Source organism: Myotis myotis, unplaced genomic scaffold (assembly GCF_014108235.1).
Source record: "Myotis myotis isolate mMyoMyo1 unplaced genomic scaffold, mMyoMyo1.p scaffold_m19_p_2, whole genome shotgun sequence".
NCBI classification, from domain to species: Eukaryota; Metazoa; Chordata; class Mammalia; order Chiroptera; family Vespertilionidae; genus Myotis; species Myotis myotis.
In genome coordinates this window covers 181,732,371-181,748,533 of record NW_023416324.1, presented here as the reverse complement: position 1 = coordinate 181,748,533, position 16,163 = coordinate 181,732,371, and the positions used below count along the sequence as shown (strand labels likewise).

Genomic DNA, 16,163 nt, shown 5'->3' with positions numbered 1-16,163 from the left:
ACTTTTTTTTTGTGTGTAGACTGTATCTTGGAAGTTTTTATTACTGCATATATGGTATCATTGCTCTTTCTATAGACTGTATATTATTCCAGTTTATGAATATAATAAATTTTATATAAACTTCACAGAATTTGTGCGTTTTTTCCTTCAGCTACATATGAGGCCTCAGAATACTACATCCACAGTGTAGTCTACCAAACTTGCCAAAGTTTTTTTGTAAAGTAAATATAAAGACACTTTTTATGTGTCTAATTGTGTGTGTGTGTGTGTGTGTGTGTGCGTGTGTGTGTGAAATGCCTGGTCATATTCTTTGACTAATTTTTATTGACTTGTCAATATTTTTTATTTATATATTATAAGAATTAGCCATTTGTCTGTGAAATGAGTTGTTTTTAATTATCCTTCTATATGGTAATTTTTGTCATGCAGAAACATTGTATATTAGGTATTTGTATTAATTAATCTTTCCACTTGGGAGTTTGTTGTGATAATAAAAAATGAATTTTTCACTTTTAGTTTATCTATATTTTTTATACCTAAAAGATACATTCCTCTGGAATGTGGTATCTTATAAGATACCCTATGGTATCTTAATTAGTGGAGATTTTCATTTAAACCCAACAATTTGGTTGAAATGTGAATATTTTTAGTTTTAAAATACCACACCTGTTTCTAATTTCACACAAGCCTTAAGTCAGTGGTTCTCAACCTTGGCTGCATGTTAGAATCACCTGGGAATCTTTTTAAATCCAGATTTCTGGGCCTCATCCTCCGAAAATTCTGTTTCTTTGTTATGGGGTGGGGCCACAACATTAGTAACAAAGAAACAGAATTTCCGGAGGATGAGGCCCAGAAATCAGGATTTTAAAAAGATTCCCAGGTGATTCTAATGTGCAGCCAAGGTTGAGAACCACTGCCTTAAGTGAATAGAAGTAAAAAAGAATGGGCCATCTGCCATCATGTGCCTCTTGGTCTTGGCCTTAAGTTGGTCAGGGAAGAGGAAGGGCAAACTAAGTAGAATTGAAGGGAAGGAGACATCATTTAGAAGATAGAATAAAAACAAGGGCAAATGTTTTCTTTTGTCTCCATTTTTACCCCTATAGAGTGATCTTTAAAGCATTGATTAGTTACAATCTAATTTGAAGTGTTTCAAATATAAAGTAACATTTCTCCACATCCCAGAGCAAGATTAAAGTTTTAAAAACGAATATAATGAGAAGAAAATTAGAGTTTGTTTTTCAGTTTGGTAATTCTACTTGTATATATTAGAGGAATAATAACCCTTCACTGTTTAAACCTGAAAATACTTTGTAAACACTCACACCTTGAGATACTGGAGATTTTAAAAATCCCTTTTCAGGGGTTGAACATTTTCAATTTTAAAGTAAGATAAAAGCTGATTTTCTTCCCCTACTCAAGTTTATCTTTAATAAAGTCATTGCAATATATTTATTAATTTTTCTTTAAATTTTTACAATTTTGAAATATATTCTAATATATAAAGACCCTGGGTCTGTCAGGACCAGAGGCGCCAAGTCAGTCCTGCAGTCAGCACTGGGTTGTTGTTGACCCAGCACTGACTGCTGAGGGGGCTGCGAATCAGGCCTGGAGAGAGGCCTGAAGAGAGAAGCAGGGTCTTATCTGTAGCCTGTGTGGCAGCTGTTGATCAGCACTTGCCTCTCTTTTTCTCTCCTGTCCATGCCAGCAGCCATGCCTCCATTTTACCAGGCCTCCACCTTTCTGATCAGGCCACATTGATAGGCCCAGAGATGCTGACTGGCATAGAAACCAACTAATCAGAACCAAATGTGAGTGAAGTGTGAGGAGCCAATGGCTGCCTAGGAGGCAGAGCTTTTAAGGCTGACTGGGATAGAAATTGACCAATCAACACCAAATCCGGGTCAACTGTGAGGAGGCAATGGCTGCCTAGGAGCTGTGGCTTTTGACATGACTAACACAGAAACCGACCAATCAAAAACAAATTGGCCAGCAGAGGAGGGCACTTGGGGGCGAGATCAAGCCTGCAGGGAAGGGCCATTGGGGGGCAGATCAGGCTGGCAGGGGAGGGCAGTTAGGGGTGATCAGGTAGGCAGAGGCAGTTAGAGGTAATCAGGCTGAAAGAGTAGGGCTGCTGGGGGCGAGACCAGGCCAGCAGGGGAAGGCCATTGGGGACAACCAGGCCTAAGGGGAGGGCAGTTGGGGGCAACCAGGCTGGCAGTGGAGGGCAGTTGGGGGTGAGATCAGGCCAGCAGGGGAGGGCAGTTAGTGGTGATCAGGCAGGCAGAGGTCGTTGGGGGTGAGATCAGGCAGGCGGGCAGAGGCAGGTAGGGGCAATTAGGCAGGCAGGCAAGTGAGCGGTTAGGAGCCAGCAGTCCCAGATTGTGAAAGGGATGTCTGACTGCTGGTTTAAGCCTGATCCCTAAACTGGCAGTCGGACATCCCTTAAGGGGTTCCCGTTTAGAGAGGGTGCAGACTGGGCTAAGGGAAAGCCCCGTCCATGCACAAATTTCATGCACCGGGCCACTAGTTTTATGTATAAGAAACTCATTATCAATGCTGGCATAAATGATAACTTAAATAAGTTTCTACTTTAGAATATTAAAGAAAGTCAGTATAGTTCTCCTATTATATCAAGATCAAGATCCCCAGTGGATGCCTGAAACCACAGAGAAATACCAAACCATATATATATATATATATATATATATATATATATATATATATATATATATATGGTATATATACACATACATATACATATACATATATTGAATGCGGACATACTTTTTCACTTAAAGAAAGCACTTTAGGACTTATCTTTGGCATATCTGAATTGCCAGCATCACTATTCTTGTTCTTCGGGGCCATTGTTAAGTAAAATAAAAAAAGCACTGTGATAGCTCCACAGTCAATCTGGTAATGGAATGGGTACTAAGTGACTCATGAATATTGGGCCAGTGTCATATACAGTGTGAATATGCTGAACAAAAGGATGATTCAAGTCCTGGGCAGGACAAAGCAGACAGCATATGATTTCATCATGCTTCTCAGATGGCGTGTAATTTAAAACTTATAAATTGTTTATTTCTGGAATTTTTTATTTAATATTTTCAGACCAAAGTTAATCATAGGTAACTGAAACCACAGAAAGCAAACCACAGATGAGGGGGACTACTGTACATATAATATCTTATTTTTAAACATCATTAGAGGAGATCTGCAATGTATTATTAAGTATTGGGTATTAGACGGCAACCTGACATGCTGCCATAAAAAATATAAGCTAACTAAATGAAAAACACATGATAGTGACTAAGTAAATTGGAGAAATGCCACAGATAGTTTGTTACAACCATATCCAGTGATCGAATGTAATTAAAAAAAAAGGAAAAGACCCACAGAATTTCAGAAAGGATAACTATTAAGATGAGTTTGTTCAACTGTATTAATGTGATTAGCATGCTGGGTATGTCAGCATAGGAGAAAGAAAAGAACATTGTATTCCAGGTGAAAAGATCCAGGAGATCCCAAATCTATTGATTTTCAGCTTCAGTTTCCTAGAGAACCCCCTCTGGACCATTTTGGCTGGTTGATAAATCCTATATAAACCCAGAAATAATGTCATAAATGCTTAAATTAAAACACACAGGTTTACAAGGGAAACTGATTATATCAAATTGCAGTTATGTAAGTATTAAAGCACACACATTTTCATTTTAGCAGTATGTAAGCTTTCTAAAACTAAAACATTAAACAACAAAATTCAGCAAAGTATCTCATAACTGTCATCTTTTCAAATTAGGGATGAGTTATTCACAATAACTGAAATATGATTTTCAAATACTTGAGAAACTTGTCAATGTGTCTTGGTATTGCTCTTCAACCAGTGCAAATTTAATTTCGTTTCTTTATATTAACTCATATGACCATTTAATATCAGGTTTTCCTTTTAGCCAAAAAGGCAGTCTTAGGATGGTGATTTCATTTCAGGTTTTCAAGACACATATGATAGAAAATTAAACAAGGAACATAACTACAATCTTTGCCTGAACTTGCTTATTTTATGAACTGGAATAAAAATGCTTATTATCAAACATTAAGTATGGAGCATCTGAACTCCTTGGATGGAATACTTAATTTGAATGTACCCAGCCTTGTAAATAGATTTTAAAAATTAATTGACTCATACAAATTTGTTACTAACCTTCTCTTTCCCGTGGCGACTAACTTCTAGTAAAGTGGATGAAATGGATATTTATTTCTACTTCCATCTCAGATATTCGTGCTTACAGAGGTTGAGCAGATCACTGTCTATTAACTGATCTAGATCTATTATAATTCACTGAAGTGCTGTGGGAAAACAATTCCCATTAGGATAGAATATAGATTTAGGATCATTTGAGGCTCGTGAATTTGGCCTAAGTTTTAAAGCAAGAAATAATAAAAAGATTTAGAGGACAAGGTTTCTGTATCAGGAATGTTATTCTCTTAAGGGAAATCCCTAGATATAATGATGGTCGGGGGCTAGGGGGCAATTCCAGTCTACAAACTGGGTTCTTTTTATTCTGACTATTTTACTCTGAAGCTAGATAGAAACAAAAGCACAAAAGAATAAAATAAACACAGGGTTGAGGGTCACATGTGTCCTCTCCTCATCACTGGTTAAATAAGAAGAGTAGGCAATAGAAAATGAGGTGGAGAAAGGAGGGAGGGAGGGAGAAAGAGAGAGAGAGAGAGAGAGAGAGAGAGAGACGCTGATGCAGTAAGTCCTCTCTGCATGACTTTACAGAGATACTCTGGCCTCAGTTGATAGGGAACAGGGCCCAGGAAGATTTTTCAGGGAACCCTGTGGTGTTCCTGAAGGTTCCAACGTTGAATATTTTCTTGAAGCTTATACCTTTCATGAGGGCTTAACTCTGTCATGAGGCTCAATATCCAACTGTATCCAGTTATAGCTTCAGTTATCCCTTGAGCCACACAACCCTGTTTTTCATGCTCTATTCTCTCTCAGTAAATAGTACACATGTAGCACCACAGACGTGGTTTAACAGCCTGAACCCTCAACATATAATTTGAAAACAATTCTAGATAATGCTCACTCTGTTGCTGTCTTACTGGGTTTATCAAAGGAGCTTATGTAAGAACTAGAGGCCCGGTGAACGAATTCATGCACAGGTGGGATCCCTCTGGGTAGCCTGCAGGGGTCAGGCTGAAACCTGCAGTCCAATGCCACCTTCAGCTGCTACCTGTCGCTCCTGCTCATCCTGGCCCCACTGTGCGTGCCTCAGATTCACGCCCAATCAGCCCCGATCAGGAGAGGCTTGTGTTGCCACAGCAGCACTCGCCAGCCATAAGCCCTGTGTCTGGCACCCTCCCAAGGGGAGTGGCCTGGGGCATTGGGCTGAAACCAGCTCTCTGACATCCCCCAAGGGGTCCCAGATTGAAAGAGGGCGCAGGCAAGGCTGAGGGACCCCAACGGTTCACCATCAGGCCTGAGAGGGACCGTGGACGGATTCCAAAGCATGTCCAACCCATTTTGCTCAGTCCTGATTGGCTGGACCCCAGCAGCAAGTTAACCTACTGATTGGATCATCTGCCCCTTCATGGTCAGTGCAGGTCATAGAAAGCAGTTGAGCAGCCTTTGCATATTATTAGCATATTACACTTTGATTGGTTGTTTGTTTGTTCTGATGTTCAGTCTATTTGCATATTACCCTTTTATTATATAGGACAAGGTGGCAATATAAAACTTCAGAGACAAGACTTTTCAATAAATGAGTTAATAAAAGCAAGCCAGATTAGAGAAAAGAATGCAGAAGTATTTTAGGGTATATCATCTTAAAGGTTGGATATTGCCTATTTGGCTTGTCTAAAAATCATAAAACATGGAAGAAATAATGCACTAATCATTACATCAAGGTGTCAGAAATCATGGCATGCAATGAAAATATTAAAGGTGTATAATGGGAGTAGCCATGGCAAGCAGAGAGAATAGAAGAGAATTTGTACTGGCTTCAGATAGAATGCCCTGAACCAATTCCAAGATGAGGGTGAATAAGAACTGATCTTTGTGTAACTACTACATCAGACAAAGAACACAAGGGTTGATTGGAATGGGGTCACTGTGCCCTTTTAGGAACTTGCATATATGGAAAGCTAATACCTTTTGTCAGAGGGAAGCTATAATAGTTATGACTGAATAAAAATAATATAAAATACTATATTTATATAAAAATATGTATGTTATTTTTAAAATTTTAATTCTTTCACAGAAACATATTGTAGAATTTAAAATTGTCAGTTTTTGAGCCATGTAATTCTTCTGTGAAAAAAAAAATTATTTGTAAGGAATGTGGTTGACATTTGCAATGGGTATTTAAAATGATGTAGGCAAAATTACATTAAAAACAAACCTGTATTTTTATTGAGGTTGAATAGAATATATAAGATGTCTCAAAAAGATATAGATGTGGCTGCAGTAAAGGCAAAGTAGATCACTTAAAGTATTATTAATTTCATTGGATAGACATCTGGGGAAAGAAAAGACTAGATTCTATGAAATCTTTATTAATAACATTGAGGAGTACAACTGTTTAGGTTTCACAAACGCAAATGCTTCTGGCCACGATTTGAATGAGTGAAGCAGGCTGAGTGTGACACTAGTGATGGGACATTGGTCAAAAACTTGCCTGACCAAGACATTTAAGTTAAATTTAAAAATATTCATTCTGGCTAAAGAAATTCCTTCCCAGGAGCCAGTTTGTTTAACACCTGGATCTCTCAATACTACTTGGTATTTTTAAAATACTATACTAGTAAAGTAGTTTGTTTGTTTGTTTTTCATTTCATTATCTAGTACTAAGGGTAGCTCTTCTTTGGGAATATTTAATATCTTACCTAAACATTTCCAGGTATAAGAACTCTAGGAATCTTCACCCCAGTAGACTATCAGGAAGTGAAAAAGGATTAACTCTATTTTCCGAAAACTGGGCTTTCAAAAGAAGCAAATTGGTGAGATTAACCATAAAAAGCATTAGGTTGCTACTGATTAGTCTATATGGTAGGACTCTCTTTTTACTTTCTTTTCACAAAGTGCTTAATTATCCAAGTTATTTGTAAATAACTTAAGCTGATGCCTTGCCTTGTTTATAAATACTCAGGGTCTCCATTTTAATTGATTTTAATTTGTTACAAAGATCTTTCTATTAGACTCTCAAAGAATATTGAATAGATCTTGAAACATTATGGGTTTGAAAAATCGCATTTTACTTGAAAAGTGGAAAAAATTTGCTCTATGAATATTCAACTTCATATTTAAAATATTTGTATATATTATATTTAAAAGTATTTTTGAAATTGTATTATGCCTAAGAAAGATGGGGAGGGAGGTTGAGGCATCCATTGATTTTTGATTCAATAGCAAATGTGTATGGAGGACATTCAGGTTGGGGCAAAAGTTACACTTGTGACCACATAAAACAGTTTATTCTTGTAGTACTATTTATTAATTACTAGAGGCCTGATTCGTGAACTTCGTGCAAGAGTAGGCCTTCCTTCCCCTGGCTGCTGGCACTGTTTTCCCTCTGCAACCCAGGACCTGGGCTTCCCTAGCAGCCTGGCTTAGTCCGGAAGGTCGTCTGAAGGACGTCCGGTCTAATTAGCATATTATGCTTTTATTATTATAGATTGTATTATTTTCCATACAAACAACTGTACTATCTGCCTATTAGACATGGTATTCTCGTGTTATTGCTCACTCATATTTGTTCATAATGTTGTGCATTCTAGACAACTCTTAGTGTAAGAAATAATATCCTATCTCCTTATATATTTCCCTAGAGTTTCTTAATGTCCCACAGAGTTGATGTTATATATTCCTCAAATGTGTGGGAATATGCTTTTAAGAAAAAATGGAAAAAATTCCTTCTGTGTTTTTTTAAAAAAACCATATTTAGAAAAGTGGAATTGTGTCCTATCAAACCATCCTTTAGATTTAAATTCATGGAAAAACAAAAAGAACAGTAAAACTAGACCTTTTTAAAGGACTCAACCTTCTTTTTTTTTTACATTTCTTTATTGATTAAGGTATTATATATGTGTCCTTATCCCCCCATTTTTCCCCAACCCCCCACTCATGCCCTCACCCCCTTGTTGTCTGTGCCCATTGGTTATATGCATGCATACTAGTCCTTTGGTTGATCTCTCCCCCTTACCCCACCCTCCTCTACCTTCCCTCTGAGGTTTGATGGTCTGATCAATGTTTCTCTGTCTCTGGATCTGTTTTTGTTCATCAAATTAAAGTTATGGTGGTTTATAATAATTCCATGATAAAAAATGCTTTTGAAGCAACAAAAACAAGCAGTTAGATTTAGGCCAGCACTAGTCACACTTGGTGAGCATCAGAATCCAGAATCATAGAAGAGGGTTACAACACCGATTCCTGGCTCCATCCTGGAGGTTCCCATTCAGAAGGGCATGGGTGGAGCCTGAGCATCTGTATTTTGAATAAGTTCCCGGGTGACATCCATGCTGCTGACCTATGGACCACACTTGGAGTGGCATTCATTTAGAGATGCCCTGAGAAGCTGAGTTCGTGCTAACCATGTAAATTATGTTTTTCAGAAAAATATTCTCAACTGTTTCAGAAGAGCACAGTGTCCAGAATCCAATGTCAGTTCCGTACAGATACAAGGTGATGCGGATTATTTCATCAACTACCTTGGAGTTCCCAGTGTGCAATTTGCTTATGAGGACATCAAGTCACTACAGGTAATTATTTCTAAAATATGTAACCCCCCCCCCACACACACACACACACAATATAGCAGACATGCAGAATTTGATTTTATCCTGGCTATTTGTCTTTCTTATCAACTAGGTCACTATAGGAAGCTGCTTCATTTAGAGAGTTATTCTTATTGTTCAGAGGCTTTGTAACAGTATTTGAAAACATCAGTTCTTTTCAATAGTGTTGAATTCAATTTAAAAAGATTTATATTGTCACTCACATTTTCACAGTGTGCTTTGCAACAAGAAATTTGCAGTAGTTGGATTAACATCAAAACATAATTGTAATCTTCAGTATTCACAGAAACAGATGACATATGAAATAGATTCTCTTCTCCTTGCCCAAGGGAAAATGCATTTCATATACTGTATACTAATGTGTCTTGCGGATTAGCTACCCAAAGTATGTCAATAGTTTGCCTTCCTAAAAAGATACAACTTTTTTTGTGGAGATAGGTCCTCCCCCCACCCCCGCAAAGAATATCACATAGGCATGATTCACCATAATTAAGTCTGTGTTCATCCATCTATTGGACTGCGAGAATATTCATCTGTCTCAAAATTGTGTCACTGGAAATTGTTCTCTGTAGATATAAACCAGTTGAGATCTTTTATTTTCTTTTAACAAATTGTGCTTGCCTTTTGGGGAGTTCTTTAAAAGCCTCTGGGGTAGCCTGGTTGAGGTAATTTTTACATTAACTAAATAGTGGCTGGAAATAGAGTAAACCCTGCTTTGTTCCATAATCATGGATGTCCTTGAAAATTTCTATTTAAATTGTATTTATAGACTAAACTTTTGGTATTTAATGTCTTAATATCTATTAGCTTTTAGCAATTCTTAGTTTCTCTGCACATACCTTAGCTCCTTTGTAAACAGCTGATATATCTAACATCTTAAATTCATAGAGGGAGAAATTCTGGGTGAATCCTATTGTGATGAGATAAATTCTTAGGCAATACAAAAATAATATTTATGACTTATCTGTTTTTATAATTTTGGATTTTCATATGCTATTGTTGTTTGAACATGAGGTACATGTGTAGCGGTATCTTTTCTTTTAGGCAAATCCACGGTCTATACTTTAATAAAATCTATGTCTTAAAATATAACTCATTTTTTATTTTTCTGCTTGATATTTTATAATATCTCTTTATCATTTTCCCATCTCAACTCCTCCAACTCCTGTCATACCAACACATTGAATGATAGCTTTTATTCAATATAGGTCTGATTCATCTTGGTTGAGTTTTAAGCCAAGAATTTAGAGAAGCAATATAGTATAGCCTTAAGAATGGGACTAATAGTTGATTCCCTACTCTGATACTTACTTGATACTTATTAGATACCTGATTTAACTTCTTTCAATATTATTTTAGAAATGAGGAACCATATCATAGTTATGCATAGGATAAATGACACTATGCCTATAAAAAACATAGCTAATATTGAACATGCAATAAAGCCTCTATCAATCATAGCTATCACAATTGTTATTGCCCAATTTTAGTTCCAAAATATTAGTGGGAGAATTTCTAAAAACAATTAGGTAAGAACATATTAGTAGAAGGGAAGAGAGAGCTTGTAAACTGTTAAGGACAACAAACTTCTGAGGTAGAATAGGTAGCATTTGATTAGGCTCAGCTGGAGGACCTGAGGTGTCAATAGAAAGAAGATTTGGAAACCAGTATTAATGAAGTTCTCAGAAGGTACTATTATCACTGAAATACTTTAGGCTAAAGTATACCTACTGGCTTAGTCTAAACATCAAGTAGTTTTTCAAATTTTACACAGACTATTTAACTTTCATCAACAAAATCATAATCCTATTAAATAAAAGAGAAACATAGTAATTAGCATACGTCCGCTACCCTTCCCTTTGGCTAATCAGCGAGATATGCAAATTAACTGCCAGCCAAGATGGCGGCCGGCAGCCAGGCAGCTTGAAGCTAACATGAGGCTTGCTTGCTTCAGTGATGGAGGACTCCAATGTTCCCCGCCTGCCTTGCTAGCCTCTGAGCTTGCAGTTTGAAACATTGTTACAAATATAGAAGCTAAACAAAACCCCAGAAACCTGCTTTCAGCCCGCAGGGATCTCAGAGCTAGAGTTGATACAGTGTTTTGATTATAGAACCCAAACAAACCAGATACCTGCTTTCAGCAGCAGAGGCCTCAGAGCTGGAGCCAGAGCTAAAGCTGGCCCAGAATAAAAAAAGAAAAGAAAAAAAGGAGCAATTGGGAGCTTCAGTCACCCGCCAGCCTGAAAACAGCCATCATCCCCTCACCCAGGCTGACCAGGCACCCCAGTGGGGACCCCCACCCTGAAGGGTGTGTGACCAGCTGCAAACAGCTATCATCCCCTCACCCAGGCTGGCCAGGAACCCCAGTGGGGATGCCCACCCTGATCCGGGACACCCTTCAGTGCAAACAACCCAGCCCCCACCCATGTACCAGGCCTCTATCCTATATAGTAAAAGGGTAATATGCCTCCCAGCACTGGGATCAGCGGAGATGGGAGGCCTCCCAGCACCGGGATCAGTGGAGCTGAGAGGCCTCCCGGCACCAGGATCAGTGTGACAGGGGGCAGCGCCCAAACCCCCTGATTGTCCTGTGGCTCTGTGTGTGACAGGGGGCAGGGCCACAACCTCCCTATCTGCCCTGCTCTGTTTGTGACAGGGGAAGGCGCCCCAACCCCCTGATCAGGCCTGCTTTGTGCCTGATAGGGGGAGCTCCCCAACCCCCTGATCGCCCTGCGGCTCTGTGTGTGACAGGGTGTGGCACCCCAACCCACTGATCAGCCCTGCTCTGTGTGTGACAGGGTGCGGCGCCCCTCCCCCCCCCCCACACGGGTCCTGCTCTGTGTGTGACGGGATAGAGCCATAACCTCCCCATCGGCCCTGTGTGAGAGTGGCAGTGCCCCAAACCCCTGATCTGCCCTGCTCTGTGCGTGACAGGGGGGAGCTCCCCAACCCCCTGATGGGCCCTGCTCTGTGTGTGACATGGGGCAGCGCCCCAACCCCCTGATGGGCCCTGCTCTGTGCATGACAGGGGTTGGCGCCGCAACCTTCCCATCGACCCTGCCTTGAGTGTGACAGGGGGTGGTGTCCCAATCCCCCAATCGGCCCTACCCTGAGTGTGACTGAGGGTGGCATCGCAACCTCCTGATCCGCCCTGCTCTGTGCATGGCAGGGGGCGGTGCCCCAACTCCCCAATCTGCCCTGCTCTGAGCCCGACCAGGGTCTGCACCTAGGGATTGGGCCTGCCCTCTGCCACCCGGGAGCAGGCCTAAGCCAGCAGGTCGTTATCTCCCAAGGGGTCCCAGACTGTGAGGGGGCAAAGGCCGGGGTGAGGGACCCACCGTCCCCCTGAGTGCACAAATTTTTGTGCACCGGGCTTCTAGTATATAATGAAAGGCTAATATCCAAATAGACCGAACGGCAGAACGACTGGTCACTATGATCCGCCCTGACCACCTGGGGGCAGATGCTCAACACAGGAGCTGCCCATTCGTGGTCAGTGCACTCCCACAGGGGGAGCGCCACTCAGCCAGAAGCCAGGCTCACGGCCTCTGTGGCAGTACTAAGGATGCCCGGCTGCCGGCTTAGGCCTGCTCCCCCAGGCCTGTCAATCAGCTGGGCATCCCGCGAAGGCTCCTCGACTGTGACAGGGCACAGGCCAGGCTGAGGGACCCCCCCTCAGTGCACAAATTTTGTGCACCAGACCTTAGTCTGTCTATATATGTCTACACTAATAAAAGACAGAGATGCTAATTGACCATACCTTCGCTATGCCCTAAGCCATGTCCACCAGCCGATCAGAGCGACTCTATGCAAATTAACCCAACCAATATGGCAGCTGGCAGCCACAGAGCTGGAGCAAGCGGGAGGCTTGGTTGCCCGGGTAATGGATAAAGCCAAGCTTCCCTCCAGCCCTGAGCCGGCTGAGGACTCTGCTCATGGCAACAAAGTTTCTATTATAGAAGACAAATAAATCCCAGATACGTGCTTCCAGCCAGCCTCCACTGGGAGCTTGGTTGGCTTGGGGTTATGGCCAGCCTGCAAACAGCCATCAGCCCCTCACCCAGGCTGGTCAAACCCTCATGCGGTGAGGGTCACTGTGGGGGGCTTAGCCAGCCCGAAAATGGCCCTTAGCCCCTCACCCAGACTGGCCAGGCACCCTAGCAGGACCCCCCACCCTGAAGGGGCTGTGGCCAGCCTCCAAACAGCCATAAGCCCTTCACCCAGGCTGGCCCGGCACCCCAGGGAGGACCCCTACCCTGAAGGGGCTGTGGCCAGCCTCCAAACAGCCTTCAGCCACTCACCCAGGCTGGCCACACCCTCATGGGGTGTGGGTCCCTGCTGTGGGCCTTGTCCAGCCTGCAAATAGCCATCAGCCCCTCACCCAGGATGTCCAGGCACCCCAATGGGGCCCCCCACCCTGAAGTGGCCGTGGCCAGCCTTCAAACAGCCATCAGCCACTCACCCAGGCTGGCCACATCCTCATGGGGTGAGGATCTCTGCTGGGGGGCTTGGCCAGTCTGAAAACAGCCATAAGCCCCTCACCCAGGCTGGCTAGGCACCCCAGGGGGGACCCCCACCTTGAAGGGGCTGTGGCCAGCCTTCAAACAGCCATCAGCCCCTCACCCAGGTTGGCCAGGCACTCCTATATAATAAAAGGGTAATATGCAAATTAACCCTAACAGCAGAATGACTGGGAATGACTGGTCCCTATGACACACACTGACCACCAGGGGGCAGATGCTTAATGCAGGAGCTGCCCCCTGGTGGTCAGTGCGCTCCCACAGGGCTCTGCTCAGCCACAAGCCAGCCACCGTACAGCGGTGGTGGTGGGAGCCTCTCCCGCCTCCTCAGCAGCAATAAGGATGTCCGACTGCAGCTTAGGTCTGCTCCCCGCTGGCAAGTGGACATCCCCTGAGGGCTCCCGGGCTGCCAGAGGGATGTCTGACTGCCAGCTTAGGCCTGTTCCCCCAGAGAGCGGGCCTAAGCCAGCAGGTGATCATCCCCCAAGGGGTCCCAGACTGCGAGAAGTCACAGGCCGGGCTGAGGGACCCCCCACCCCGAGTATACAAATAGTTGTGTACCAGGCCTCTAGTATATATATATATATATATATATATATATATATATATATATATATATACTGAAAGGAACCCTGCCTGGACCCTGTAAAAACTGAGTTCATTATGTCTACATTCAACTCAAGTAAAATAGTTGAAATGGATAATTATACAGTTTCTTTCAGTTTAAAAATTGTATATGTATTCTAAGTGAAGCTAATTTTATGATTTTGGTTATATTTTTGAGAGAGTATTTAAAAAATATTAGGTTGATTAATATATATATATACATATATATATATATATATATATATGTATATATATAGCAAATATGCAAAGTACCATCTGGAGAATTTGACTGGGAGACCGGAAGTAGTTTGATCGCTTGCTATGAGGTGTGCTCACCACTAGGAGGTGGTACGGAATGAAGGAAGACCCCCTCTGGCAGCCGGCAGCCAGGGAAGGGAGGCCCCAGCCAGCAGCTGGAAGGCCCCAAATGGCCCTGATTGCCAGCCAGGCCTATGAACCCTACACATGCACAAATTTCATGCACTGGGCCTCTAGTTTTTATTATATTTCTCCAATACGTAACTAAAAGCGAATCCCCTATGCTTTATATTTTAACAGATGACATTGTTTCTATTTCTTTAGCATGGGGCATTTTTAAAAATGGATTTGTCCCTTAAAAATATGAATGTTCAAAATGAGATAATTTTGTGTGGTGAACTCTCCAAAAGACACATAACCTTTGCTTTCAGTATTAACCAATAATAATTATTTCTATATGTTAAGAGGAGTTATGAACACTGAGAGACTTTATCCATGATATAAAGATTTATCCTATTTAAATTAATAAAGTAGATAAAAATTTAGAGGTTTTTCATGAGTTTGAAAGTAGATTCAAAAATATAATGTATACTATTTATGTATTATATACTATGTTATACACATAATATAATATCTAAGATAATATCTACCACCTATTGAGTACTTACTGTGCTATGTCTTTTTATGTCATCTCATTTAATACAGTATCTTTATCAGTCAGCTATTATTAGTAACACTTTTTTGTTGATGTTGTAGATGAAATTAAGTTTAAAATCTAATTGCTTTTCAAGGTCATAAAACTAATAAATGGCCAAGACAGAAGTTGACCTCAGATCTATTTAACCATAAGCTCATGTTCTCAAAGATTACACTAAAGATCATGTGTTAGAAGCCCAAGGGCAAGATCCAGTCTGCAGATATATTTTATTTGCTCTGCACTTTATTGAAAAATTAGATTCTGGAAACATTGGTTCTTTTTCCCATGGACACAATCGGCTAAATTGTGCAATACTCTCTGGTTTGCCATTTTCTTTATTAAAGAATCTGCCATATTGTTTGTTCTAGAATGAAGTTAAGAATAATATTGCTTCAACACCTGTTTCTTTAAAAAATTGGGACATGAATGGTCAACCTAAAGGGCCACATTGTTTACCAGACTCGTGTAAGCCATATTACCTGCCTGGACCCTGTAAAAACTGAGTTCATTATGTCTACATTCAACTTAAGTAAAATAGTTGAAATGGATAATTATACAGTTCCTTTCAGTTTAAAAATTGTATATGTATTCTAAGTGAAGCTAATTTTATGATTTTGGTTATATTTTTGAGAGAGTATTTAAAAAATGTTTAGGTGATTATAATGCAAACCTTCATATATCTGCCATTTTTTAATCCAGCAAAACTAATTATGAATCTCTTAAATTCAATTTTAAAAAGTGAATAATGATTACAGAAAAATATTTAACTGTAGGAAAATAAACTAGTGCCATAATTACCACTTTTTATGGAAATAAGGGCCATTATTAGTTCTAAAATTATATTTTGATTAAACATGACATTTTATAATCACTATCCCAAATAGCTCATATTTTCCATATTCTCTTTAAAAAAAAAATATATATATATATATATATATATATATATTGACTTTTTACAGAGAGGAAGAGAGTTAGAGTTAGAAACATCGATGAGAGAGAAACATCAATCAGCTGCCTCCTGCACACCCCCCCACTGGGGATGTGCCCGCAACCAAGGCACATGCCCTTGACCGGAATCAAACCTGGGACCCTTCAATCCACAGGCCGATGCTCTATCCACTGAGCCAAACCGGTTAGGGCTCCATATTCTCATCAGTGCCTTTTACCTATAGCTTCTCTGGGTGCTAATATATTGCATAAGATTGCTTGAAGCACCTTTCACCTATAGATTTTCTTGGTGTCTTTCCTCTAGTTTTCCAATAACTGAATTTCACAAA

At 40.8% G+C, this 16,163-nt stretch overlaps 1 protein-coding gene across 3 annotated transcripts in view; it reads left to right on the top strand.

Moving 5' to 3' along the window:
• NAALADL2 (N-acetylated alpha-linked acidic dipeptidase like 2) overlaps positions 1 to 16,163 on the top strand; it is a 935,329-nt gene that overhangs the window by 707,755 nt on the left and 211,411 nt on the right. For all 3 annotated transcript variants that reach the window (XM_036349786.1, XM_036349785.1, XM_036349787.1), the window contains exon 10: positions 8,623 to 8,769. In XM_036349786.1, the coding sequence (XP_036205679.1) occupies positions 8,623 to 8,769 (147 nt within the window). The remainder of the gene's footprint in view (positions 1 to 8,622; positions 8,770 to 16,163) is intronic.